General features: G+C 54.3%; 9 protein-coding genes across 9 annotated transcripts; 2 read left to right on the forward strand and 7 right to left on the reverse strand.

The window, feature by feature from the left end:
- Window positions 1-286: 286 nt before the first annotated feature.
- Window positions 287-6,955, forward strand: MLP1 (the record flags this gene model as incomplete). Its single annotated transcript, XM_064840093.1, has 1 exon — window positions 287-6,955. One exon carries the CDS (start codon window positions 287-289, stop codon window positions 6,953-6,955), a length of 6,669 nt encoding a protein of 2,222 aa, XP_064692414.1.
- A 625-nt stretch (window positions 6,956-7,580) lies between these two features.
- Window positions 7,581-11,730, reverse strand: LTS14_007402 (uncharacterized protein; the record flags this gene model as incomplete). The annotated part of the gene is made up of 6 exons (XM_064840094.1): window positions 7,581-9,348; window positions 9,883-10,640; window positions 10,692-10,824; window positions 10,888-11,151; window positions 11,210-11,622; window positions 11,677-11,730. The coding sequence occupies 6 exons, from the start codon at window positions 11,728-11,730 to the stop codon at window positions 7,581-7,583; spliced, it is 3,390 nt and encodes a 1,129-aa protein (XP_064692415.1).
- Window positions 11,731-13,968: 2,238 nt separating this feature from the next.
- Window positions 13,969-14,559, reverse strand: LTS14_007403 (uncharacterized protein; the record flags this gene model as incomplete). Its single annotated transcript, XM_064840095.1, has 1 exon — window positions 13,969-14,559. One exon carries the CDS (start codon window positions 14,557-14,559, stop codon window positions 13,969-13,971), a length of 591 nt encoding a protein of 196 aa, XP_064692416.1.
- Window positions 14,560-15,648: 1,089 nt separating this feature from the next.
- Window positions 15,649-16,462, reverse strand: LTS14_007404 (uncharacterized protein; the record flags this gene model as incomplete). Its single annotated transcript, XM_064840096.1, has 3 exons — window positions 15,649-16,107; window positions 16,166-16,276; window positions 16,349-16,462. The coding sequence occupies 3 exons, from the start codon at window positions 16,460-16,462 to the stop codon at window positions 15,649-15,651; spliced, it is 684 nt and encodes a 227-aa protein (XP_064692417.1).
- Window positions 16,463-17,317: 855 nt separating this feature from the next.
- On the reverse strand, window positions 17,318-20,221 carry VPH1 (H(+)-transporting V0 sector ATPase subunit a; the record flags this gene model as incomplete). Its single annotated transcript, XM_064840097.1, has 5 exons — window positions 17,318-17,661; window positions 17,741-18,308; window positions 18,386-18,554; window positions 18,633-20,032; window positions 20,093-20,221. 5 exons carry the CDS (start codon window positions 20,219-20,221, stop codon window positions 17,318-17,320), a joined length of 2,610 nt encoding a protein of 869 aa, XP_064692418.1.
- Window positions 20,222-20,667: 446 nt separating this feature from the next.
- Window positions 20,668-21,412, forward strand: LTS14_007406 (uncharacterized protein; the record flags this gene model as incomplete). The annotated part of the gene is made up of 2 exons (XM_064840098.1): window positions 20,668-20,955; window positions 21,047-21,412. The coding sequence occupies 2 exons, from the start codon at window positions 20,668-20,670 to the stop codon at window positions 21,410-21,412; spliced, it is 654 nt and encodes a 217-aa protein (XP_064692419.1).
- A 478-nt stretch (window positions 21,413-21,890) lies between these two features.
- On the reverse strand, window positions 21,891-22,637 carry LTS14_007407 (uncharacterized protein; the record flags this gene model as incomplete). The annotated part of the gene is made up of 1 exon (XM_064840099.1): window positions 21,891-22,637. The coding sequence occupies one exon, from the start codon at window positions 22,635-22,637 to the stop codon at window positions 21,891-21,893; it is 747 nt and encodes a 248-aa protein (XP_064692420.1).
- A 1,011-nt stretch (window positions 22,638-23,648) lies between these two features.
- Window positions 23,649-24,068, reverse strand: LTS14_007408 (uncharacterized protein; the record flags this gene model as incomplete). Its single annotated transcript, XM_064840100.1, has 2 exons — window positions 23,649-23,818; window positions 23,855-24,068. The coding sequence occupies 2 exons, from the start codon at window positions 24,066-24,068 to the stop codon at window positions 23,649-23,651; spliced, it is 384 nt and encodes a 127-aa protein (XP_064692421.1).
- A 1,610-nt stretch (window positions 24,069-25,678) lies between these two features.
- LTS14_007409 (uncharacterized protein) lies at window positions 25,679-27,355 on the reverse strand (the record flags this gene model as incomplete). The annotated part of the gene is made up of 4 exons (XM_064840101.1): window positions 25,679-26,269; window positions 26,317-26,532; window positions 26,582-26,737; window positions 26,882-27,355. The coding sequence occupies 4 exons, from the start codon at window positions 27,353-27,355 to the stop codon at window positions 25,679-25,681; spliced, it is 1,437 nt and encodes a 478-aa protein (XP_064692422.1).
- Between the last annotated feature and the right edge of the window lie 264 nt (window positions 27,356-27,619).

Below are 27,619 nucleotides of genomic sequence, written 5' to 3' on the forward strand. Positions count from 1 at the left end.
TGTGGTGCTGATGACGGATCACAAGCTGGCTGTTGCACGTGTGAAGATATATGCAGGTGGGCAAACGTCGTTAACGAAGGCGGTAGTGAATGTACGACCTGACTCATGCACAGCTGAGTCAGCCAAGCGCGGTTTCCTAACGCGTCCGAAGTTCATTGTCACTACCACAAGCAAGCTCGACAAAATAATTCCCTAGCGTTCAATTGCCTTGCCTTCCTTCCCTCGGATTGTGGCGATTGAGGGAAGCTGAGAATGATTGAGACTACCATTTGACACAGCAGCGACGATGCGGACAAGGGCGAAAGCTGCCGATGCGACGGCAGTCGATCTGCCATACCTCTCCACCACCTATGATGTCCCCGAGACAGACCTACAGTCGATACTCGACGCGCCCACTACTGATCTCATTCACCAGTTTCTTGCCTCACTAATAGCCAAGGGCCACGACTTTGACGCGCTACGGGCGGACAAACTGAAAGTCGACGTGGAGCTAGAGAATACGGTACGAACTTCGGAGAGCAAGATCCGCGCACAGAAAGGGCAGGTCACGAAGCATGCAAAGGAGGTCGAGGAGTTGCGGGAGAAGTTGAGTGAGGCAGAGGGCGCACGTGAGAGCTTGGCATCGGAGCTTGAAGTTCTGCAGTCTTCGACTAGCGGTTCGAATGCCGAAACTTCTTCGCTGAAGCAGAGGATTGAGACGTTGGAGGCTGCGAATCGCGAGGCTTTGGCGCTTGTGGAGGGCAAATCGGGTGAGAAGGATGGCTTGGCGACGGAGCTGTCGGAGCAGCATGGGAAGCTGTTGAACCTCCGCCGCGAGGTTGGACAACTCGAGGAGCGAAATCAGAGCTTGGAGAATGCTGCATCTACGCAGAAGTTCAGGGAGCAGTCACTACAACAAGAGATTGATTTGCTTAAGCGAAACAACGAGTGGCATGGCAATGAGCTTGAGACTCGCAACAAAGAGCACGCCAAGTTCCGAAAAGAGCGCAATGTACGGATAGCAAGCCTGCAGCATGAGCTTGAGGATAGCAATGCGACCGTCGATACCCTGAGACGCTCAGAGACTACCCTCCGACAACGTCTGGAAGAGCTGCAGGCCAAGGCTGACGAGGCATATGCTCGCATTGCTGGTCTGCAAGAGGAGACAGCACGAAAAGAGCAGGACTTCCGGACCGAGGTCGATGCGACCAAGCGTTTGGCAGAGCTGCAGGCACAGAACGCGGCTACACACAAAGCACGACTTCAAGATGTGCAGGGTCAGGTCGATCAGATCAAGGAGGATGCTGCTGATGAGATTGGCCGCCTACAAGCTGAGATCGAGACCGAGCGTGGTGACAAGGAGCAAGCCGAGCGTAAGATCGCGGAACTGGAACTGTCAGTCGAGCGTCTGGAGCAGATGCCGCGGGCTTCGCGGCCGGGGACGCCACGTAGGAGCGGTGGCTTCGACCCACAAACACCCTCACGACTCGGCTCACGCGCTGGCTCGCCATCAGCTATGCCCGGCAGCCTTCGCAAGACCGTCAATGGTCTGAGCTTCACTCAAGTGTACAGCCAGATGACCGAAGCCCAAGAGGAGCTCGCGCACGAGCAGCGTCGGACCAAGAAGCTGTCAGATACGCTGGAGGACATGGTCCGTGAGCTGGAGCAACGTGGCCCTGAGCTGGCCGAGGTTCGGCAGGATCAGGAGAGGTTGGAGCAGGAAGTGCTCAACTTCTCAACTATGCTTGATGAGGCCGTCCAGACGCGGGAGAATGCTGTCAAGGAGGCTGAGCGATGGCAGAATGAGGCGGCTGCGGCGGCTCGGGAAGGAGATGTTTTGCGTCAGCAATTGCGTGATCTCTCAACACAAATTAAAATCCTGATGGTGGAGATGGAGAGCCGCGATCAAGGTCTGGGCGAAATGTCTGCGCAGGAGCGAGTTGAGCTGGAACGAGCTGCCCGTGGTGAGCTGGCTGATGGCGACCTCGACCGCATGACGGATACTGGACGCTTCATCGCCGAACGCCTGGTCGTCTTCCGCAATGTCTCGGATCTGCAGGAGAAGAATCAGCAGATGCTTCGACTTGTAGAGACACTCGGAGATCAGCTCGAAGGCGAAGAGGCTCAGGAGAAAGAGCGCCAGACTGCTGCGTACGCCTCGGAGAATCAGGAGCTCAAGCAGAAGGTGCAACGACTGCAAGACGAGCTGCAGGCGACTGTCACTCAAATTGACAGCTATATGAAGGAGCGCGACATGTTCCGTCGTATGCTACAGCATCGTGGCCAGCTACCGGCAGGTGATTCAGAGGTGCAGTCGATGTTCGGCCAGAGCGTCCCACCAGCTACGCCTTCACGCAAGAATGGTGCCATGGAGCCTCCTACTCCACGATCAAAGGATGTCGCGGACCTCAATAAGCTTCTCCGCGAGCAACAGACATTCTTCGACCAGTACCGGAACGAGTCTGCCACTGACCGACGTATGCTCAAGGAGCAGGTCGATGGTCTTGCGCGAGAGAAGAGCGCGTTCCAAGCTGATGTGGCACGTATGCAGTCGCAGCTCGAACTGGCTAGTGGACGCTACGAGATGCTGCAGGGTAACATGAATGGCATACGAGGCGAGAACCAAGAGCTGCAGAAGCGCAGCCAGCAACTTGCTGAGCAAGCCGCCAAGCAGGATCTTCGCACGCAGCAAGTTGCTGAAGATCTGGTTGAGGCGAAGTCACTTTCGGACTCCCTTCGTAACGAGAATGCCAACGCCAGGGCTGAGAAGGACCTCTGGAGAAGAATTGAGACGCGCCTCACCCAGGACAACCAGAGCCTTATGGACGAGCGAAGCCGACTCAACAAGCACGTCGCGGATCTTCAGAATCTGCAAAACGAGCGCGAGCTGGCTGACTCGGAGTCGCGGCGTCGTCTTCAGACTCGAACCGAGACACTCGAGGCCGAGCTCGTGGACGTCAAGAAGAAGCTTGAGCGCGAAGTCGACGATAGTCGAAAGGCTAGCTTACGCCGCGAGTACGAGGAGGGTCAAAATCGCACGCGCATCGACGATCTGGTCAAGAGTCTCGGTAGTATTCGCGAGGAGCTTGTGGCTGCCAAGACGACTCGAGATCAGCTGGCTGCGAGGGTTGATGAGATGAAGATTGAGCTTCGCAGTGCGGAGGAGAAAGTGGTTGCCCTGCAGCCTCGTCCTACACCCCGATCTACCTCTGCAACACAGAACGGCGATGGCGAGGCGCACAGTGAGGAGTTATCTGCTGAGCAGCATCTTGCGATCGAAGTCTCGGACTTGAGGCGTGATCTTGAGTTCGCGAAGAATGAGCTCGAGGGTGCTAGGGAGCAGGCCGAGCAATACAAGTCGATTTCACAGGCGACTGAAGAGGAGTTGGCTTCTATCAATATGACTAGCGTTCAGTACCAAGAGGACATGGACCAGCAGCTCGCGGAGAAAGATGCCAAGATTCATCAGCTGGAGCAGCGTGTCGAGGACATCACCGCCGAGCTTACGACGACTAATAATGAAATGTCTGAGCTGCGCACCAAGGCTGAAGAAGTTACTCGTGCTCTGGACGAGCAGAAGGAAGCTTCTGAGTCTGAGCTTGCGCGCCTTCGCGACGATGCTGACCGGCATGGTGAGGAGAAGAAGCTCATGCGAGAGGATCTCAAGGCGCAGTCGGAAATTGCGCAGCAAGCGCAGCAGTCTTACGAAGATGAGCTGCTCAAGCATGCAGAGGCTGCTAAGCAACTTCAGCAAGTCCGCAGGGACCACAATGAGCTTCGCACTGAAGTCGCTGGGATCCGAGCGGAGGCTGAGGCTGCGAAGGCTGGGCTGGAGTCGGGTCGTGAGAGCTGGGAGGAGCAGAAGGGGAGGTTTGAGAGGGAGTTGGAGGATGTGAAGAAGAGGCGGGAGGATGTAGATGCGCAGAATAAGTTGTTGCATCAGCAGATGGAATCCTTCTCCTCGGAGCTCGCAGCGCTCCGACAAGGTCGCGCCCTACCAGCTGGCCCTAACGATGGCGAGGAGACCGCTGCGGGCAGTCCAGGTCGTACTGGCGGTGACGCTAAGCTGCAGGAGGTCATCCGCTATCTCCGCCGTGAGAAGGAGATCGTGGATGTCCAGTATGAGCTCAGTATGCAAGAGGCCAAGCGACTCCAGCAGCAACTCGACTACGCGAAGGGTCAGCTGGAATCGACACGCCAGAGCCTTGCAGAGGAAAGACGTAAGGGTGGCGAGAAGGAGGCGACCGAGTCTAGTACCAATCGTCTTCAGCAGACAATTAATGAGCTGAATCTTTACCGTGAAAGTGCGACTACACTCCGTAATGAGGCCCGTGTTGCCCGCGAGAAGCTGGAGGAGAGGGTACAAGAGGTTGAGAGGTTGGGAGCGCAAATCGAGCCTTTGCAGGTCCGAGTCGGGGAGCTGGAAGGTGAGATGGAGGGCAAAGACGGCGAGCTCAAGCTCCTGCAATCCGATCGCGATCATTGGCGCGAGAGGACGCAGAACATCATCTCCAAGTACGACCGCGTTGATCCGGCTGAGTTGGAGAGTATCAAGAGCCAGCTCGAGGCTGCGAAGGCGGAGAAAGAGCGCTTGGAGGGTATCGTGAGTACGATGCGTGAGCATGCGGATGGCGAGGCCGGGAGGATCGAGGAGATTACGAAGGCCAAGGATGCCGGGTTGTCGCGGTTTAAGGAGCAGGCGAAGGAGCAGAATCGGAAGCAGAATGATTCGAAGCGGGAGGTTGTTGCTGAGAGGGAGAGGGTCGTTGCGGAGCTTAATGAGACGAAAGCTGAGCTTGAGAATTTGAAGGTCCAGCTTGTTGAGGCTGAAAGCAAGACAGGTGGGGCTGAGGAGGGGGAGGTGGAGGAGGAGGCGGAGTTGCAGAGGAAGTTTGAGGAGGCGGAGGGGAGGACGAGTGAGCATGTCGCGAGGGCTGGGGAGCTGCAGGGGCAGGTGGAGGGTCTGCAGAGGAGAGTTGCGGAGCTGGAGGGTACGGTGGAGGAATTGCAGGGTCAGCTTGAGAGTGCGCAGCAACAGCAGGCTACCGGTCAGGTTCCGCCGGAGTCGGTAGAGAGTGGCGAGCTGCTGGAGAAGCTGCGGCAGGATCTGGCGACTGCTCAACAAGAGGCCGAAGCTTTGCGCACAGCTGCCGCGCAAGCTCCGCCAGCTACCCAACAGGACTCTACTATGACCGATACCACCACTACCGCTGTTGATGGCGAGGAGAAGTCCACGGCACAGCAAATCCAGGAAGCCTGCCATACTCTTCGCGCAGAGATGCAGTCTCAGCACGAACTCGCCCTGAAGCAGAAAGATGACTATGTACAAGGCCGACTTGAGTCGATGAGGACTCAGCTGAATACTAAGTTGAGAGAAGGCCGGGATAAGGCGAAGCAGGATGTGCTGGACGAGCATACGGCCGAGGTACAGAAGTTGAGGGAGGAGCATGAAAAGGCTGTTGAGGAGTTGAAGGGTGCTCATGCGGCGGAGCTGGAAAGACTCAAGCAAGATGGCGAGGCGGCTGTGCAGAGGGCTAGCGCGAATGCCACGAATGCTCCTCCTGCTGCTGTCGTCAACGAGAAAGCCGCCGATGCTGCACCTCAGGCTGTCAAGGTGGACGACGACGCCGATCTGTCCAGCCTCGAAATCTCCGAATCACAAGTCGCCAAGTTGTTCCAGACGAATTCTCGGGCGAAGACTATCCTGCTTAATAATATTTCGAAGGGTGTGAAGCGCGATACGGCCAAACTTGAGGAGACGATCGCGGAGAAGGATGCTGAGATTGGGAAACTGCAGACTGAGCTTGCTGCTGCTGAGGCTGCGAAGGCGGAGGCCGAAATCAAGAACGCCGAGGCTCCTCCTGCTACTCATGTCGATACGAGTAAGAACGATGAAGTCATCACGGAGCTGAAGAGCAAGCTCGAGGCGGCCCAGAAGGATAAAGAGGTCGCTGTCGCTATTGTCACGAGGAATCTGGAGCTCAAGGCTAAGGTGCAGGTCTCGCAGCTTGATGCCCTGCGTGCGAAGTGGAAGGTTGTGCAGGAGGCTGCTAAGAACACGCCGGAGAAGGTTGTCAAGGAGGTCTTTGAGGTGGCTGATAAGACGAAACCCGCTCCGAAGGTTGCACCTGCGCCTGCGCCTGCGCCTGCTGCAAGTGCGGGTGCGGGTGGAGCACAGTCGCCTGCTATTGCTAAGCCGGCTACTGTTGTCCCACCTTCGCCTGCTCAAGCACCCACTGCCCAGAATGCGACAGATGTGAAGCCCCTGGTAGATGAGAAGGCTGCAGAGGAGGCCAAGAAGCAGGCCAGACTTGACCGGTTTGGTTCAGCAGCCGGTACACCCGCAGCATCGTCCACGACATCGACCTCCGGTCAGCCAAGTACCGGTCCTATTATAGCGGGTACCTTTGGCCAGCCGAGCTTCGCATCTGGATCTTTCGGTCAACCGAGCACTCCAGCAGGTCTGAGCTTTGGTCAGCCTAGCGCACCTACGGGTCCTGCATTGGCACAGCCTGCTCGTCGTCCCTCCGGTCCCAATTCTAGCCCTTTCGCAGCTGCAGCCGCGGGCTCGCCAAACCCACAGGCTGCATCGTTCACTCCGAGTGATGTTCCGACACAGCCGAGGAAGGACCTTGGTACGGGTCCTGCTGCTCTAAGGGGCTTGCATTCGGGCATTCCTCGTGGAGGAGCTGGAAGTGGACTTCCACGCGCAGGCGGTGCTGCGGGCGCGAGAGGTGGTGCTGCTGCAGGTGGCAATAGTATCGCCATCCAGGGTGCCGCCGCTCGTGGTGGTGCCCAAACAGGTCTACCACGCGGAGGCGCCAATGCCGGTCGCGGCGGTGGTCGTGGTGGACAAGCAGATGGTAGTGGCATCGCTCGCAGAGGTGGTGCTAACGGTGCCGGCCAAAAGCGTCCACATGATGGTGATGGAAGTGCAGGCGACGGCAAGAGGAATAGAGGCGGTGCTGGCGGATAGGATCCTCGGTATCGCGACTTATTTTGGAACCCGAGAGGGTACTAGCTCTATATGCCTATGATAGCTTGGTGTTAGGAAGTACGGGCGGTGATATCAGTGGTGGCATTTGCAGCGCGCTGCGGGTACGGCGTAATCTGGTGGATGATGGTAGCGCGAAGTGGGTGCTTGGGGCCGGGAGTATGTTATCAGCTTGTGCAAACTAGCAAGATTGAGAGTCGGATCAGTGCAATTAGTATGAGATGTTATTGTCATCACTTTTATAGATATTTTGATTGAGGAAGGAGGTTGGAGCGAGGACTCCGAAGCCTCTGACCATGGCATACCGCGGATCAGAACATTGAGATTTGACAGACCCTCACATCGTTTTTGACTTTTCTTGAGGTGTCTACGGACAGATTGTGAAGTTACAGGCTCACAGCCATATACAGCTCACTGGCTAAGTCTCGCGTACACCCAAACGATATAAGCTGTGTTGACCATTACAGGAGTCTAGATACCTGAGTCTCGGTCTCGACCAGACTACAGCTAAACGAAGAACATCTATACACACCCCAAAAAGCAAAATTTACACTTCTGCTCTCTATTCAACTATAGACATTTCCAAGCCTACGTTACCACTCTTGCACTAGCTCTGCACCCACTGAGCAATGGTAACCACACTTGTATAAACCATCGCCACCACACCAAGCGACATCAAAGCAATATCCAACACTTTATACCATCCCTTCGCGCAACCACGATAGTGCAATAAGGGCGGGTAGATGTAGACCAATGGCACACAGGCAAAGCTCCCAATCAGCGCGACGAACTTGTCCAGGTCGCTGGCGCCGAGGATCGCAATCCCACCGCACGCGAGCATCATGACCGTACGCAGTAAATTCTTCTTCCACTTGGTACTCGCCGAGCGTTTACCCGTGGCTTTCTCGCCGAAAAACGACGTCTCGATGATTCGGATAGCGGGGTACAATTGTACCGGTTCGCCGACTAAGACAGCGAGGGAGTAGATAAATTGCACCGCGTTGACCAGTTTACTGTCCTGAGGGAAATTGGAAATAATCTGGATCTTCGTCTCATCTCCGAAAGTGGCGTAGCACATTGCTCCGATGGAGGTGAAGATTACCGTTATGATGCCCATGACTAGGTATAAGAGGCCGGCGAAGTGTTCGGGTTTCTTCATGCTGGATTGGATAGGAAGGATGAGGCCGATGCCTTCAAAGGTGAAGATCGCGGAGCCGATTGTGAGGGTGAAGGCGGAGGGATTGAAGAGCGTGACGCTGGGTGCGATGCCACGTTCGGCCAGGGTGGCGATGTCGTAGTACCAGATGTAGACTAGGCCTATTAGGATGAAGACATCGGCCAGTAGGGCGGCGGGACCGAGTTTGCTGATATTGCGGATCAAGGCCATCGGGACCAAGATCACGAATTGGATTGCTATCAGCGAATTTACACCGAATGGTTGGGCGCTTCTCGTGCTCCAGGACACGGCGTTGGCGAAAGCGAGGAGGTTCTCGGCTGTGAAGATCAAGCCGGCGCAGACGAAGCCGAGCTGGGAGAGGGTGATGGAGCCGAGGATGAGGGAGCGCAATTTAGGGCCTACTATTAGGCCACCGAGTTCTCCGTAACCTCCTCCGCCGTAGCGGGAGCGGCATTGTAGCAGTAGTGTAAAGCATAGAGTCGTGATAAGCGAGACCGAGACCAGAGTTATGCTTGAGAAGAGGATGCCGCCGTTTCGGAAAGCTTTGGGCAAGAACATGATCCCCGTACCGATAAAGGCCTTCAGCAATGTGAAGAATGTCTTAGTCGTACTTGCGTCACCTTCGCGACTGAATTTCTTCGTTGTCTTGCGTCGGCCTAGTAAAGGTCTTCGTTCTGAAGGTCCGTCGTGCACCTCCTCCCTCGGAGCCTCCTCGTCCTCGATAGCGGATTCATCGTCATCATCATCCTCGTCGAACAAGTCCTCTCCAGCGAAACTGCCGTAGAGTTCGAGAAAAGATACGAAATTCCTGGTGACCGGAGTGGCGACAGTACTTAATCGTCTCTGCAGAGTTTGCCGCTGGATATACTGTCTTCGAAAACCGCCCGGCTCATGGGAGCCCTCGGCCGCATACTGATCGTCGAAGTCCGGTTTCCGCGCAGTATTTGCTGAGAATGTGGCAGAACGCTTCGGTGCATTCGCCCGGGCTTTGATCCTGAAGATATCCCGATGGACATCGCCACCTTGTAGCGTTAAAGAGGACTTCGCTTCTTCCGATCCAGTTGTTCGAGCTGAGGTATCGCCGTTGGTAGTTCCGTAATTGACAGCCTCGGAGTCCGCTGAATATCCTTGGGGCAGGACTCGGTCGACGATGGCCGCCTCTCTCCGCGAGCGGTCACTGTTCGGAGTGTCCGTCATGCTGCCAGACAATACACACGCTTCTCAGCTCCACGATCCCTGCTTGGCTGTGTTACGTGGATGGATCTGGTCTCAAGTGAGATGCAAGATGGACATAAGAGAAAAATGCTGGTCGAGGAGATGTGGTTCACAAACTTTGTCGTCAGAGCGCTCACGTGCTCGGGCCACGCGCGGTGCCGTCCGCCGCTAGTAAAGGTTATGAGACTGTGCTTCTTATGTGCAAACGTCTCATCTCTTCAAAAGCCGTACGTGAAGACGTGCAGCAAGATGTCCAGCAGTGAGAATCATCTATGACAGACGGGCAAGGCGTGTCAACGCGGGATCTATGTCGAAGTGGCGAAAAGCGGGGCGAAGACACTTGTGACGGGATGAAGAACGACGATGACCCCTTACAACGATCCTGCCACTTTACACCAGGCAGTATGGGATGGAGCGTAATTATCAGAAAATGGGATTCATCTCATAACTACGACTAGATCTTGCTACTACTGCCCCTCAGCCCGCTACTAACGATATGTCCTTGTTCGTTGCCTACAAGTCGGCCTTCTCTGCTGCCAAGACAGTACCGTCATGAGCAACGGCAATTTTATGTGGTATAAGTGAAGCCTTGACCGGGTTGGGAGCCTCGAAAACAAGATCGAGCTCCTCGAGAGTGCGCTTCTTGGTCTCTGGCAACAGGAAGTAGAAGACGGCCGTCTGAACGGCGTCCCAGATGATAAAGACAATGTAGGTGTGCCATCCGATCTTGGCAAGCGAGATTGGCCAGGCCAACTGGTTGAGGAGACCACCAACAGCGACGGCAAGACCGGAGAAAGCCATGCCTTTGGCACGCATCTCATAGGACAATACCTCCACTGGATAGAGAGCCTGCAGCGGTGTGAGACCGATCGAGTAGACAGCGCCGAATAGGAATACCATGGCGATACTGGCTTGTGCTGCAGCAGTATTGGTCTTTCCAGACTCGTTGAACAGAGCTGTGGCGATGGTCATACCGACCCAGACGACGGTACAAGCCGACATGCTGAAGAGGAACATGGGGCGTCGGCCCACACGCTCGACGAAAGCGGCACCGAACAGGGCGAAGGCGAACTGAAAGATAGCGTATCCGAGGTTGATGTTGGCTTGCGTGATGGACTCGGTGTAACCAGCAGTATCGAGCACAGCCGGCAGGAAGTACGTGAGCACACCGTTACCTGCCCACTGGGCGAAGATGGAAAAAACAATGTTGCAAAGAATGCGGTAGCGGCTCGAGCGCTTGTTGAAGATGACACGATAGTCCCAAGCTCGCTTGTCCTAGAAAAGTGTCAGACAAGTTCAAAAGCCAGAGACCTGATTGGGACATACGGCGCCGTTAAGGACGAGATGTTCCTCATACTCCGCGAGCTGGAGCTGGACCCAAACAGAGTCCGTGTTACCAGCACCATGCCACTTACTGAGCGTAGCAACAGCCTTCTCACGCTTGTTGTGGACGTACAGCCTATTACGGAACGATCGAGTCAGCAATCGTGCTTGCAAAGCATCTGGTCTCTGACGCTCTTACCATCTGGGACTCTCCGGGATGAACCAAGCGAAGATCGCGATCAAGGCAGGGAAAAACATCTGAAGCCAGACAGGGAGCTGCCACGATGCATTACCTGAGAGGTTGAGGCCGCCACGAATGGCGCCAGCGGCCAAGATGGAACCAGTGAACCAGAAGGTGTTGCAGTATGCTGTGACCACAGCGCGCCAGGATGGGTGAGCAGTCTCGACGACATAGATGGGTCCTGCAGAACTGACGATGTTGACACCAAACCCAAGCAGGAAGCTGAGGCAAAATCAGCTCCCATTTCTCGATCTCGGGCTGTACCCGCAAATCCACTTACCGACCTGCCTTGAGTTGGCCAAGACTGCCACTTTGAAGAGTCGTTCCGTTAATAATGGTGCCGATGATGATGATCCAAGCGCCGATCTGCATGCCGACCTTACGGCCCCAGGTGTCGATAGCTGGTCCGACGAAAGGCAAGGCGCAGACACTGCCGATCTGGTACATAGCAGAGTTCAGAGCCGCCCATGTGCCATCGTTGGTGCCATTGAAGAACTTCAAAAATTGTTTGTTCGCTGTAAGTCCGCCGAACACGGACCCGTCGAAGCCGTTCATCGTCTGGCAGAAGCACCCGAGAAGGAGGCATCCGACGAGCTGCATGTTTGAGGATGTCCACATCTTGACGGGCTCCTTGAGCTTGGCCTCATTGAAAGCCTCCGAACCACGGATGACTTTGATTTCAGCGACGGCATCCTAATCGGGGGTCAGCTAGTGTCGAACACTGACACATGTTGATCGCGAACATACGTTGCCAGCAAGGTCGTCGACCCTCTCCACCGCTTGCTTGAGTTCCGTAGTCATCTTGTCGTCGTCAAGATGTGTGTTGGTCAGGAAGTACTTCGAGAATGAAGAGCGATATGAGAAAAGAGGAGACTCGAGATTATACTAATAAGTGCCCTCGTGGTGACCATGCACTCGCCGTGCTCGATGCAGGTTAGAATGCCTAGGCGCCCCAGAAGCCAAAGTATATTGATTGACAACCTCCACCTCGACCCCAGATTACCTTATTATCGACGGGCCGAGGTGAGGTGTTCGCTTGGAGGTCTACACTCGACCTCCAACACTTTCACTTCTGACACGGAGAATCTGGCTCCGTTGTCCCAAACGGCAGCACGGGCCTGGAGTTCCGTACGTCCACTACAGCAACAGTCTTTGTGTCAACATGTGAGACATCCTTTTTCGCCACTTTAGAGTTAAAAGACATTGCGATCTTGGTATAGAGCAGTTCGGGATAGTTGGCACGAATCATTGCGGCGTCGGTCAGGCGCATGGTGTATGCATGTACGCCTATATGCATGTACTTTGTCTCATATCGCCATGATTCGTGCACGAAGGATGCATTGCCAAGCTTACACGATTGACAAAGGCTGAAAACATCTGCTGACAGACGGCATGGAGGGCCGCATCTCCTCTCACGTATGCTCGAGCTACGACCATGCGAGGACGGCGTATCAATTGCCTCAATATGGATCTGACAACATCTCAGTGGACTTCAATGTGGCACATTTGTTACGAGCGTCGGATCAGGTGCCTAATTTTCCGAGATTGATACACGACCTGAATGCATCTCGAACAGGCGATCGGCTATGCAGGTCCGACATTTCGTGCAATATAATGCTTTGTCCAGTCACGCGAGGTTCATGGGCTTCTCAGCAGAGGTGGATCTGGATCACGCATCGGAAACTCAAGCAGCTTGAGTGTACTTCTAGCCCTCTTCTCATTCCACAATTTCGTGCCGTGCAGCCGTCAGACTGGCCACGGACCTGCTTGACAGGTCTGCGGTAACCGATTTGTCTAGATGCATATGCCGCTGGAGAACAGACCAGACCACGAACGGAGTGACGGACTCTCGTTCAAGAATATGCGGCCTTATCATGAACGGCGTCTGATAGGATCGACGAGATACGATTTAACGACCAAGCAGCGTTCTAGCTTAGAGAGTCGTGGCGGACTCAACAGGATGCGATATTCTTACGGCATAGAGCGCTGACTGTATATCCAGTCGTGCTTTCCAATTCGAGCATCCATGTGTCGGCATGCTGAGAGAGGAGGTCTGTGTGGTGAGATCCCCAATGTCTAGATCGCTACTTGATCGACCTCATAATTGACATCCAGTGCATCCCTGAAAAGATGTACGAAAGCTCCTCGCATCTCGCCGCCACGAGCATCTCACCTAGAAGGTCCAGCTCGCAAGAATATCAGATCGAATCGTTGCCGGATCCAAAGATAAATCTCGTCGTGAGAAAGAGATCCGAAGGTCCCGAAGTCCACTACACTACCCCAAAGCGCAGGCATAGCGAGTGTGAGACGGACACGGCCGAATTGACCTCGATCATACCCATCTTCCCGGCTCATGGCAACGTTCTTCGCTAGCCGCTGTACTTCAGCTCGGGTTGTTGGCGATACTCCCTGGGACGAGGGTGTCACCCTGCGCTGCTTGGTTGTGACTCTGTGGTATAGCCTGAGAAGCACGAGACGTAATTGCCAGTGATAAATGCAAGCCTCGAAGTCCATTGCAGTGCTGAAATGCAGGGAGAAAGGCGCAAGTCTGGCGTCGGCTGGATGCCGTGTCTTTCTTACTTTCGCACGATGTAATATTGCAGTTTCTGCGGCGTCGTCCACCAATCAAAGCAGTTCGTTGACAAGCTGCGCAGCTTGCACGACTTGGAGGGCTGAGAGCACCACGAGCAGATTCCGTACCATTGCAATAAGAGCAGGCAGGCGGATGATGAATTGCTGGGCTATGTCTCTGATAGTCAGTGTGTCTGGCGACACAGTCGTCCGAGTCGCCACTTTGAGACGTCACCAGCCTGGTACATCGAAGGGAGAGGCGACGCCGTACGCACAAGCAGCACAGGATGCAGCCATGCAGTGGGCTGAGAAGATTGTCCGCACTATCTCGCTATCGGCCCTGTTAGGATCTCGATTCATGAGCAGTATCTGTTGCGAATGGTCAGAGATTGTTGTAGACTGCCTGGTTCAACATGAGAGCATTGATCTTATAGTATGGACATTTTCGATTGGGCTCGAGTAGTACCATCAACCTACATAAACTCCATGAGTATGTGGAAGCCACTTTCCACTACTCGAATCTGTTCTCTTGAACTGCGTCGTGGTCTCGAAGTTCGCTAGAAGCTCGACGGCGAGGAGTACTTCGTCACTCTGCTGACCGCCTTCGTCGGTCAGAGCACTCTGAACCTCTCGTATACAGTGCGAGTACGGAACCAGACAGGTCACTACATCCGCATCGGCAGTGCGCAGATGTTTTTGAGCAGCGAAAGCCTGTGCTGCGACAAAGGCTTTGGTGGCGAAGTCGAGAGCCTTGTGACGTCCGAGTAGCATAGGCATGAAGCCCAGCCATGTTTGGCCAAGCTGTAGCCTTTCGAGAGTGTCCGTGACTTCGTGCTGAAGCTTGATTCCATGTCGCGAAGAGCGGAAGTGAATCAGAGGGTTGGACGCCTCAAATGATCTGGCCTGTGCAGGCTGTAGCGGTCTGCTGGAGATGGCTCGCCTTTTGAATCCAATCTTCAGCTGATCTGTTGGTATTTCATTGCGGAGGGCGAATGCTTTTCGTGGTTTCCTCTTCGGCGCTACAGACGGTTTATTGGCATCACGGCCAGACCCGTCCATCGAGTACAGTGGCAATAAAACGAGCTCTGCTGATCGATCACTGATGGTATACTGTAGGCCATTTTTGCTGTTTCATTCAACATGCAGAATGTCCAATGGTTGTGCCCAGCCTCGGAATGCCCAGCTGGCGTTTCAGCTCATGACAAGGTGGAACAGCGATGCACAACCTCATCAGCATCCAGCGGGTAGTCGTACAAGAATTAGCATCTTGCTGTCGCGCCTTGATCCAGACTGGGCTTTCCTATCCCTGCACGGTCTCGGATTGTCTGCCGGACATCGAGTCGACACTGTCACGATGAGATCACCGCCATGCAGGTACCTCCGCGACACATGAGAATCAATAGGTTAGATGGCAAGTAATCGATTCGCTGTACCATACTGTGTTCGTCTTGGTGCATTCCATAATATAGACACTGATATCCATTAACCTCACCACAACAACATGCCACCCACCCACTTCATCAGCACGGCCCTGCGGATGTCTAAGAGGACTCTGATACAAACCCCTACTCCTGTGACCAGAGCGATCTCGACATCAACACCTAGACTAGCAACCCAGCCGCCTCCAGGCAACCAGCCGCCCTCTGCAAAGCAAGCCGGCCGTACAAGTCAGCCAGCCAGCGATCCGCAATCCTCGGCCAGCGCCAAGCAGCCAGAGGCACAAGCCGAAGGCGATGACCACCCGGCGAAGCAACCAGATTATCAGGCGCCGTCGGAGAGGAGTACGGGCTTTCATGAGGTTGAGGGGGGAGGAGGCGTGAAGGGAGGGAAGGAAGGGTTGGATCAGAGGACGGATAAGAATCCTGGGGCTGAGAAGAGGTCGGGATGATGAGGGCTGTATGTGAGTAGGTCGTTGGGAAACCATGATGAAGGCAGTATTATCAGAAGATCATGTGTGACATGAGCGTGTCAAGCAGAGTGTGTTTGTAGGTTACCGAGAAGCTGCAATGAAACCATTCCCTCCCATCCCATACGGCATCATCTCAGGTCCGAAGTATCACTAGGTACATGTGGATGCCTCTCACAGCGGGCTCCAAGGCTGATGCATGCCGTCGGCGACCCTCTGCGCCACGATCTCATGTCCGTGGCCTACTCTGCCACAGGCATCGGGTCCAGGAAGCTGTAGCTGGGAACACTCGCACGATGTGCATTCATTCGATCCACCGGTCCCAACTCGACGTCATCGAAGGCTCCATCCAAAGCAGAATGCGCCGGCTGTTGTTGAACAACCTCCTCAGTCTGCATTCCATCCGGACCAGTGGTCTGGACGACGACTTGTTCTTCCTTCGAGACCAGAGCGTCTTTCTTTGGGCGGATGAGACGGTGCAAGAGGCTACCCAGGGCGAGGACAAGTGGGAGGAGACCGAAGAGAAGGGTCAACAGGAGGTAGAGGTGCCATTTCCGCTTGACGCTGGCAGCTGATGGGTGGGGGCACTGGCAGTAGAAGCGGTGTCTGTTGAGGCGATGAAACGCTGCCATGAGAAGGCCGAGTCCGATGGCAATGGGCAGCATGAGAAAAAGGCTGACGAGGTGGGAGATCCGGTGAGCCTTTGGGACAAGGTCAGCGTGATTCAAGCATATCTCGGAGCGACAATGAACAACTTACCTTTCTCTGCCACGCCCTCGAGATCAGCTTGTTGGCAACGAAGATCCAAAAGATCAACCCAATCAACCCCAAAGTCGCCCCGATAACGACCCATCGAAGCCACTCAGCCTGCTAGGCGGAGAGATGAGCGTACCGTCCACTCTTCATCTGGCACTGGGGAGTCATGGTGCTTGGCCAGTTGACGGAGTAGTACATCACACCATCGTAAAAGGACTCGAAGCGGTAAGGGAGATGTTTTGCTTTGAGGGCGGCGAGGTTCCAGTTGGTGGGGAATGTTGCTACTGGTACTGTGGCCATGATTGATGATGAAGGATGGATGGTGGTGGTTGTTCGATAGTTCGTTGGTATGTGGAGGAATTGGTGTGGTGAGAGAGAAGTAAGAGTGGCAATTGTATGATATGCAATGCTGTGATGAGTTGAAGAAGAAGAAGAGCAGAAGAAGAAGAAGAAGAAGAAGAAGAAGTGAGTTGAGAAGTAAACAAAGTCCTGTGGAAAGTGATATAACGCAGGCATGGGCGGTGCTGCGTACCTGCAGATACATGTAGCCCAAGAGTTGGTGAAGGGCAGGCGCCTACCGTATTCAAAGTACACCACCAACTAAAACTGCAAGGCCGCCCACCACGAACGGCAGGGACAAATGCAAAATCACCAGTTCCCTCACCAGCGATCAGCACAGCCCGAAGCCTCTGTCATGACGCCAGTCGTACATACCACTTCCCTCGACATTCATCATCCCAGATCCATAAGCCGTCGCCGCGAGCTCCGCGTAAGAAGGACATCATGTGACAATGTCTACCCCTGCAGATACGCCATGCCACCTGTCCTCCCTCGAACAGTATGGCAAGTGCAAATGCAAATGTGAACGCGACGGCCAGGCCGCGACGACCGGTAGACGCTCCTGGTCACAGTCATCTTTACAATCGTCCCTTCCCCAAGTTGGCAGGTCGTATTCGAACCAGTCGCAAACAAGCACACAACGTGACGTGAATTGATATGTATCGTAAACAAGGCACTCACTCCATACAATCCCTATCCTCCCATCCTCCACAACAAAAATCTATATACACACCCAATCCCGCTCACCCATCACCTCCCCCCTCACCTCCCCTGCCTCGTCCCCCATCTCCCTCCTACAAACCTCCTTCCAAACCTCTACATAAGCTCACTCATCTCCTCCTCCAACAAAACCTCAAAACTGAACGGCTCAAAAGCCACCCCCTCCCCAACAAAATGCTTACTCATAGCCTCGACCCAATGCAACCTCAAAGAATGCAACATCGCACTCGTCCCCTCCATCACCACCAGCACCGCGACGGTAAGGAAGAACCACACGGTGAAGAAGACGAAAATAGCTGCGATCCCCAGAGCGCCGGTGAAGGCAAAGGCGTTGGCGAGCGTCATGCTCCAGAGCACGATGGAGAGTTGTTGATGCGCGAGGGAGAGGGCCCAGAGACGGAGGTAGGAGGCTGTGTGGGAGACGCAGTTGAGGCAGAATTCTATTTCAATCATGTCAGCACGCGGTACACCTCCGTGAGGAATGGGGGAGGAAAGGGGGAATGGGGCTAAGGAACGTACCAATAGTATGAATGACCTGATGAATCATCACCTCACTAAACTCAAACTCCTCGTGCTCTTCGCCGCCAATGTCCTGCGTAATCAGCGCATTCCCATCCATTTCCGAATCCGCCATCGATGGTCGACCATTAGCATGCTGATCCCCACCGGCTTCCTCGTCATCGTCATCCAGAGCCGAGACTGTGGTAGTTTCGCCGATACCTCGATACCCCTGCGCCCGCGCCTTGTTATGTTCCCAGCGCAAATACAACGGCTTCAGGAACAACATAATCGGGACCTGAACGACGGCAATCAGGACAAGCGCGACTTGAAGCGGACCTTGACCCGGGAAAAGTTGCTCTTGCACCGTCCCGGGGGACAGGAACATGTAGATGAGCATGTTTAGTAATCCAGGCGGTTGCTGCCCGATGGCGTACCAGTCCACGCTCCATTTGTAGATGATGGTGAAGACGAGATAGCCGAAGATGGATTGGAAGAAGAGCATGCCCGGGATGAAATTGCCGAAGATGTCGATCGGGGAGCGGAAGTGGCGGGCGTTGATGTAGGAGAGACAGAGGGAGTAGGTCATCTAGAAGAGAGCAATCATGTCAGCATGGGCAATCCTTTCTTGGACGTGTCGTATCTCAGAAGCATATCATGACTCACGTGTGCCCAGCCCATGATGATGGAGAGTTTCATCTTGTAGCTGTTGCTGAACAGGAGGTCGTTCTCCGTATCGTGCCAGCGCCAGTCCATGCCGAAAGGGTAAGTATAACCCTCCACCCTCGTAGCCTTGATCATGCCATCGCCTTCTTTGTAGCCATCTGGGAAGTCCCTATATGAACGAGCAACACATCAGCCAAGCGCCCCAATGCACCATCCGCAAGACCATTTCTCGATATTGCAAACTTACCAAGTCCACATACTAGGAAACAAACTCAACTCCTTAGAGAAGATATCACAATAAATCAAACCCGTATACATGGAGAAAATGCCCATCATAAGCATGATATAGCGTCCATAGAAAGCCATCCCAAACAACTCATCCTGCTTCCCTCTGCTCAGAGGCTTCTCCCAGTAAATCATAGCCGCGGCCGCCATAGCCATGATGGCACCATGTCCAAGATCACCAAACATGACGGCGAAGAGGAAAGGGAAGGTGACGATGGTGGGCAAGCCCGGGTTGACCTCGGTGTATTTTGCTGTCCCGTAGGCGTCGATGATGGTTTGGAAGCCGAGGGTAAATTTATTCGTGCGGTTGTAGGTAGGTGGGGTCTTGGAGGTCTTGATTTGGTTGACGATGGTGGGGACGCTGAGGCCGGCGCGGTCGTTGACGTCTTGGAGGGTGGATTTCACTAGCCCGAGACTGTTGGTCGGGCACCAGGCTTCGGCTACTAGGGTCTTGCGGGCGGGATCGTAGGAGAAGCGGTTGAGGGTTTGGTAGACGGCTTTTTCCTTCTTGATGACGATCATCCAGGCGGCGAGGGAGCGGCCGATTTGAGTCAATTCGGCGTCGAGGGTGCGCTTGGTGTTGCCGAGGACGTTGGAAAGATCCTGCAGACGGCTGTTGACTTCGTGGATCTGATCGCGGCGGAGCTCGCTGTTCTCGTCCACATTGTAGATGTCCGCTCCCAGGCTCTCACTAATCTTGCGGATCTTGGCAATAATCTCCTTGCCATGAGCGAAGATGACGAAGACGTTCTTGTGCACCTCTTCGTTCTTCTCCGGGTCGATAATGGCGTCCGGGATCTCAGACTGGTTCATGTACAGATTGCCACGGAGGGTTCGCCACAAGATCCGCTCAAAGGCACCCATGCGGTCGCGCGGGATAACACCAGCCACAAAACCGATGTTCATAACGCTGAAGCTCTGCTGATTGGCGTTTTGCCCACCTTGTCCTGCTTCAGCTGATCCATTGGCCTGCTCCAGGTCGCGGAGAAGGGGCGCATCATCGGAATCATCCAGGCTCTGTCGAATCTCCTCCGTCTGGCCACGGGCACGGTCGAAGAAACCTCCCGCCTCTCGCAACACCCAACGCCACTCGGTCAACTCCGTCTCGCGCCTCTTCAATGTCTCGTAGCTGTCGTTCAAGCTCTGGATCCTCTGCTCCAAGCTCTGGCTACGATCGGCCAGTTCATCAATCTCGGTGGCGGAGGGGGCAGCCATGGTGTTGCTGAATTCGTAGATGGAGCGCATGCCGATGCTGTTCTTGTCGATCTGGGAGCGGAAGTAGTTGAGCTGACGTTCAACATTGTCAAGGCGACGGATCTCTTGGGTGAAGGTGCGCTGAAAGGCGGACGTTTCGGGGTTGAGCTGGATGTCGTATTAGTTCACGTGATCATCGATGAGGTAGAGGGGATTGGGTATGCGTACATCTCGAAATTGCATGCAACCCAGCTCTCCCAAGGCAGACACGACCTCCCGCCCTATCTCGTTGGCCACGTACAGCTGGGTCAGGGTCATATCCACGCTCCTGAAGAGCGAGTCCTTTGAGGCCGCCATCTTGAATCACAACTCCTCTCACTGCTGTGGACAATGAGAGATGTGGTGAGCCGGTTGGCGATATGATGGTTAATAATGAGCGTCGTAGGCAGCTCGTTTCTTCTGGCTAGAGGTCAAGGTCGAAGAGATGACGGGGCTTTGCCGCCGAAGTGGCTCGTGCACGGAACAAGCAAGCACCACTTCACCACCGAGACGATCGATTGATGTGCATATATCGTCCACTCAGCAGGCGGATGCTCTTATGTCGAGACATTATTCAAGCATGAATCCATACAGCCGAGGCATATTCGCGCTTTGTGAAGGCCAGTCTGAGCATCGTAGTACAATACATACATGACATCTGCGTCTATGCACGGGCCATCGTTTGCTTCTCACATGTGTGTACAGCTTTATTCTCTCTTCTCTCCCACACAACGACCATCCACAACTTCCACCACAGCACAGCAATGTCAAAAGTAACCCCCATAACCTCCCCCGCCCACTTCCACACCCTCACCTCCTCCTCAACCTACACCATCGTCGACTTCCACGCCACCTGGTGCGGCCCCTGCAAAGTCATCGCCCCGATCTTCGAACAACTAGCAACCGCGGAAACCAAACCGGGCAAAATCGTCTTCTGCAAGGTGGATGTGGATGAGCAGCGTGAGGTCGCGGGTCGGTATGGCGTTAGTGCTATGCCTACTTTCTTGATCCTCAAGGGCGGGAGTGTCAAGGAAACGGTTAGGGGGGCGAATGTACGTACTGTCCTCTTCTATCTTGTTGGTGAACATGTAGTGGGGTTGGTGTTTGGGTTAAAGGTGCTGACTTGATGTTGTTATTGCACAGGCGACCCAACTCCGCACCGCCGTCCTCTCCGCCGCAGCCGACGCCGCCAAAGTCCCTGCTAAATCCTCGGCGGGGACTTTCTCCGGTAAGGGACAATCCCTCGGCGCCACCACGACCCCAGACGGTACAACAAATGGCAGCAGATACGTGCCCGCTCCTTCCTTACCCAACTTCGGCGCTATGCTAAGTTCTCCCGCCACTTTTGCGCAAGGTTCGGGGTTCCCGCAGACAGCGGTGAGGTTTTTGGGACTTTACTTTACGAGTTTGTTTAGTCTGGATCCTGAGGCGGCGGCGAGGGAGAGTCCTTTTGCGCTGCAGAGGGGTGGTGGAGGTGGGAGTGGGAGTAGGGTTGGTAGCGTACGGTAGATGCGGTACAGGGTTCGGTGGTGAGGGATGAGATGGTTTCTTGGAGTTGGTGCTCGGGTGGTTGGGGATACCCTTTGTTACGAGTTATGGAATTGTGCATTTGCATGGAATGGTGTTGAAGGCGATTCTTGGGTAGATTTGGTGAAAGTGCGCTTGGACTTCACGAGTGCACGGCTTCATGTGCTCTAGCCCTCAAGACTTGTGCTCAGGCGTCGTGGACATGATAACGGGACGAGTGGGAGGTGAGCAGTATGCTCTTTTCTCCCATTGCCACTCTATCTGATTTGACGTACCCATCTGTGAGTAGTCTGTCTGTGTGCAGAGCTGAAACAAAAGTTGGAAAGTCATGATCCGTCTTCTTCATCATCACCATGATCTCATCTCATCGCCTCATCAGCATCAGGAAATCATCCCCATCGTGTCCACCAACCAGTGGCAGAGCACCCGTGCTCTCAGAGAAGAAAGAAGAAGCAGCTTTTTACAAGCCCTCCTCAATCTTCTTCACGCACTGCGGGAACTCCTTCCAATCATACATAACAACCTTACACTTCGTCTGCTCCGTCAACACCTTAGCCATCTGCTCCTCCTTCTCCTTGCCCTCCTCAATCCCATAAATCCCCACATACGCCACCGTCGGGATATTCGCCCGCATGCCCGCCGTAGCACCGGACTTGGAGTCCTCGACCGTCAGCGTCTCCTCGGGCTTGACACCCAACTCCTTGCAGGCGAAGAGGTAGATGGCGGGATCCGGTTTGGAGGAGGGAGTCGGCATGGAGGTGGCGGCGCTGTAGACGTGCTCGTCGGTGAAGAAGCGCATGAGGTTGCATTTCTTCAGGGAGGCGACGACGCGGGGTTTGGCCGAGGTGGAGACGACGGCCATGGGGTAGCCTTCTTTCTTGGCCCACTCCAGCTGCTCCGTCACGCCGGGGCATTCCACGCATTTCTCGCTCAGCTTTTGGGTCACTTTGCCCAGTTCTTTGCTGACGTAGTCGTCGACTTCTTCGGGCTTCATGGAGAAGTTGTGCTTCTTCTGCAGGCCGACGAGCATGTTGCGGAAGTTGTGGCCGACGAAGTCTTCGAGCAGGGAGTCGACGTCGTAGCGGGCGGAGATGTTGTGTTTCTCCAGCACTTCGTTGGTCAATTCCGAGCAGGCTTCGAAGGCCAGGCGTTCGGATTGGCAGAGGGTGTTGTCGCAGTCGAGGAGGATGTACTTGACTTTTCCCATCGTGGCGGTGTTGTTGGGTTGTGTGTTGAGTGGTGGAGGTAGTAGTGGTTGGTGGTATGGGAGTTCTTGGGTGAGCTCTGTGTACGTTGTCTTGTTGTTGTTATGAAAGGAGAGAATGAAGCTTTTGTTGAGAAAAAGTGAGAGTCGGTCAGTGTTTTGGCTTTCGTACCACTGCGTTGTCACCTGCACGCAAGTGAAGCGATTGGGAGTCAACAGATCTACCTGCAGGTGGGGCTCGACTGGCTAGACCAAAGGTGGATCGCGGGGTCCCCACGTGCCTTCCTCATTCCCCCTCGAGCTATCGAAGCTAGCTACACTCAATTGCTCGCCACCCGTAGCATTCACTGACAACCCAAGTGAAGTTGCCACTCTCTAGATACATCAAGCGGGAGGCTAATATGGCAATGAATTCAATGCACTGCTCATCTCACAGTACATCATTCTCAACTCACGAGACGGTGCAAGCAGCGATACGTTGAGTGAATGACTGACTGTGGCTCTGCATACTTCCACTCCTCTTCCTTGCCCCCTTTTCCATCGACACCGACTCCACCGAGCTCTTGCGCTGCTCGTCTACCTACGTACCTGCGATACGACCTCACCAAGCACTCAACAGCCCTTTCACTCTTCTCTGCCCTTCCACTTCTTGCTACTCGATCTAGGATGGCGGACGTTTCAGCACGACGCTAGCAGGCTGAAGCTACCAGGCTGAAAGTTGCCGGATGCGCACCCGTCTGCATTGTCTTGGTCAGCATTCCGTTATATAAAAAATAGCTCACTACACATCATTCTCGCGAGACTTCACCACGGCCATGAGAAGCGGCGACAACAGGGAGCCAGAGCATGACGGGAGTCCTTACTCTAACCAAACCCCACGGTGTTCCATGAGCATCACCGTACTGGGTCACGAAATTGATTGCGATCTACGTCAGCACGCTTCTTCCACTTACTCGCTCTCCTCCTTTATCTCCTTATCCTCCCGCCCCTTTCTCCTTCCTCCCGACCATCATGTTACTGTTCACCTTCACAAACAACCCCGGGCCTTGTAGAACCAACGATCTCTCCGCTCTTGACAGCTAAGGGTATACTGATCTCGCTGAAGGGCGAGCAGACGTTATTGGCGCCTGGGGTGAACCTGCAAGCTTCGTCGCCCGCATTTTGGGTCGTGCAGCCGCCTTGGTCTGGAGTCGGAGGAAATTAGCTTTTATCGGACGTACCTATCATCTGGGCCGTTTTGGCGTATGGGAGAGTGCCGGCTAGCAACCCTGGGTTTTTCTCCGTGCTGCTGATTCTGTGAATGTGGGTATGGTGAGGTGTGGAACGTACGAAGACTTGTATGAGGGCGTAGGGTGACGGGCCTTGCTGGGTGTCGAGAAAAGAGGCAGCGGTGAAACCCGCGACGGCAGCAGCGAGGATGGATTTGGTAGACATGATGGCGAAGGTGGATGTTGGAACGAGCTGAGGGTGATATACGGGGCTGAGTGTGATGGTGGAGGGACTTCACGGGACTTGATGCTTGGAGGACATATCTCTGGTGGAGAAATGGAAGGCTACTTATGCCCTCGCCGGGACAAGGACACCTCACCAGCCCCTGAGCTGGAATGCGGCCCTTCGCTCCCGAATCAGCGTCACTGAATTATCCCTCATGTTTGCCAAAGTCATCAGCTCCCAACAGACCTTCTCCGTCAACAGGCAACGATCTGCCATTGACCTCGCCCGGGCAATGCTAGGTAGGCTTACCTCCCTCGTCATTTCCAATCGAGGTGTACCTTGCATCTATCCAACGACTGTCTCGATATAGTACACCACCGCCAGGAACTTTGAATGCAGACAATGTTGGTATCCTTCGATTGGTTTCCAAAGCCCGTGCGGAATGACTCTCGTCGAGGTTGGACTAACACAGACTGGCCAGGAACTGCACGAGCATTGGGCGTGCTAATTGGGCGTCGATAATAAGGACGTCATTACATGAGTGCGTGCATGCGATCCTGGGCATCAGCTGATGGCTACGAAGTTGACTGACTATACAGGGAGCCCACTGTCAGCCTAGCATCACCACTGTCGTTCTTATCAAGGCTTAAGTGCTGATGATCATCTGACAGCCAGTGGAAGAACCACTTCTATCCATCCCATGCGTCCTAACAGCTTGGTCGGTACAGTGTAGCCGCAAGTAGGTGGCCACTGTCAGGCCTTGTCCGCTGAACGATCAAGCCTACAGCCAGCCGCTACCTCGTACCGGATACGGCAGGAGGACTTCGGGGCCGAGCGTGATGCTGTTGTATCTTGATAGCATTAATGCTCGTGATGAAGTACCACGGTAAGCTGATCTCGTCGCCGGTTCACCATGTAAGAGGCCTTGTGTGAAAGGCCACATCACGATGCCCGCCATGTCGAGCGTGGCCGATGACAGTAAGGTATTGAGAACGGATACCATAGCGGGAGATCTCTTTCCGTATCGACCGAGATTGTGTTAACTTTTCGTACAACAACGGATTTGAGAGCGCCCAACTCGTTGTGGCTACGAATGCAATCAGCAGAGGATGAAGACGCTCTGTATGACGTTCACCGCTCTTACGTGCAGGTCAAACACGGTGTAAGCTTGATAACGGTGGGCGAAGTAAACTTGGTGATAGTTAGTGATGGGTGGTGATTGGCTGACTGTCAACAATGGTATGAAGCACGAACGCTGCATAGGTAGTCAGTCATGATCGATCGTGCTGTTCACCCTCCTCACTACCACCCTCAAGGCGTTCTCGGAAAGAAGTCAATAGTCATCCATCATCGCTATCATCCTCACGGCCGAAGCTGTGCAACGCTTGTCTGTGATGTTGTCCAGGCGCCAGGGCAACGCCTCCCAGCTTCGGTGAAACAGGCGACGCTGACGGTATACATGTACTCTTTGTAGCCGAACGATTGGCGTTTGAACGATGGAAAGCCAGCAGGGTACCTCGTACACGATCGATTGTCCCGGCATGAAGCTAATGCGTACTATACAGAGGCTATTGGATTCGAGACCATCTCATATTGGAGTCCCTCTCTCGTCAGAGCAACCATACTCTCTGGTCTCCCCGCGCATCCGTGGCCCCTAGAGCATTCAGCCGGCCATAATGTAATCTCAGACACACCGCGATGATGGCTGTAGCGAAACTGCAAGCCGCACAGGTAAAGTTGCCGGTCGGATATCCCTTATGCGCTTCCGCAGGTTTCCATATCCACTGAGCAATAACCTGACTCACACCGGCACAGCTATTGTTCAATGCTGTCGCAATGCCCATCGTAACGATACTAGGCACGTTGCAAGTGACCCACGCACTCAACGGCCCAGAGGAAGGGAACGCCCCACAAGCGCAGAGCATCAGACATCCATAGCGCTGGATATATGCATCTTGCGGTAGTAGACCAGCTGTTAGCCAGCCGATCCCGCCGATGACGGAGGATGCGGTGATGTGCCAGCCTCGGGCGTTGAAGCGATCGGCAGAGTAGCCTAAGAAGAGACAGGCGCAGTAGCCTACTATCCAGGGTGGGACGGTCATGAGTTGGGCTCTGATGGAGGTGTAGCCTAGACCGCTGACGATTGTAGGAGTGAAGAAGGTTAGGGAGCCTAGGGGTACGCAATCCGTCATCTGTGTCATCTGTCAGTCAAAAGCAGTAGGCCTGTGATGACAAGCATGTCACATACGTAGGCGAGGTAGTGCGCCATCATCCTTGGACTGAAAACGGTCTCCAGGATCTCCTTCCTCGTCGAGCGCTCGTTGGTGTACCCACCGCCTTTGACTCGGATGCGTGCTTCAACAAACTTCTTGTCGTCGTCTGACAAGAACTTGGCTCGGCTCGGGTAGTCGGGCAAGAAGCAGACGACAAGGATGACACAGAGGACTGTGAGAAGGCCCTCGATCTATGCCACTGTCAGTGGATGTCAAAGTGGATAACTCGGGCAAACTAACAATGAATAACCATCTGAATCCTTCAAGGCCTGCGGCGCCGTTGAAATGGCCGACACCGTATGCGATGCAGCCACCGAACGCACCAGCTGCGGTCGCAGATGCTAAGACGAATGCTATCCTGACTGATCGTTCTTCGACGGGATACCAGAACGTAATCTGTAAAGCATGGTCAGTGGATGTCGCTTCCGCAAATTCTCACCAGTATTGCTCACGAGGTACACGATCCCGGGAAAGAAACCCTGTAGTATGCTATCAGTAGTGGTCCTGATCCATTTCAGACACGAGGCATCCGATACTTACAGCCTCAAAGACACCAATGAAAAAGCGCAGCACAACCACCTCTGCATAAGTCTTCACACCACTAAATCCGATGGTGAAAACGCCCCAGCAAAAGAGAAGAGTGGCTAGCCATCTCGACGGCCGCACATATCGCTTCATAATCCAGTTCGATGGCACTTCGAAAAGGGCGTAGGCTAGTGAGAATAGCGACACAGCAACGGCATATCCAGTGGCTGTCATGTGCGTCCGCTGGATCAGATCGTCGCCAGTCTCCTGGTTAAGCACTTTACTATTGCCAATATTGCCACGATCCAGGTAATTGAGGAGGTACATAAACGCACACAGTGGTAGGATCTTGAGATCGATGCTCCTGACCACTCTTCGTACGCGAGCTTTGTCGTTGAAGTCGTAGACTTCTTGGCCATCGATTTGGCTATCACCTTTCGGCGAGGCATTGCTTGCGGATTCGTAATGGTCGACTTCTAGCTTGTCCATGGTGATGTGCTAATGGTGATGTGAGGTTGGTGTAGAAGAGAACGCTTTTGGTTCATAGTGAGCAGTGAACCTAGCCAATGCTGAAAGCCAAGACCTCGTGGGATTTCTTGCCGACAACGGCGACGGCAGTGTACTACCGTTCATCGTGACGAGGTTATGCCTACGTAAGGGCGTAGTCGTATGGATGTAGCGATGGAAGCAGGCGAAACTGTGGGTGAAAGCATGCTGATCCACCTCCACGGTGATCACTTCCTTCTGCGGGGC

This window comes from Recurvomyces mirabilis (genome assembly GCF_035927965.1).
Source record: "Recurvomyces mirabilis strain CCFEE 5264 chromosome Unknown scaffold_20, whole genome shotgun sequence".
Lineage (NCBI taxonomy): Eukaryota > Fungi > Ascomycota > Dothideomycetes > Mycosphaerellales > Teratosphaeriaceae > Recurvomyces > Recurvomyces mirabilis.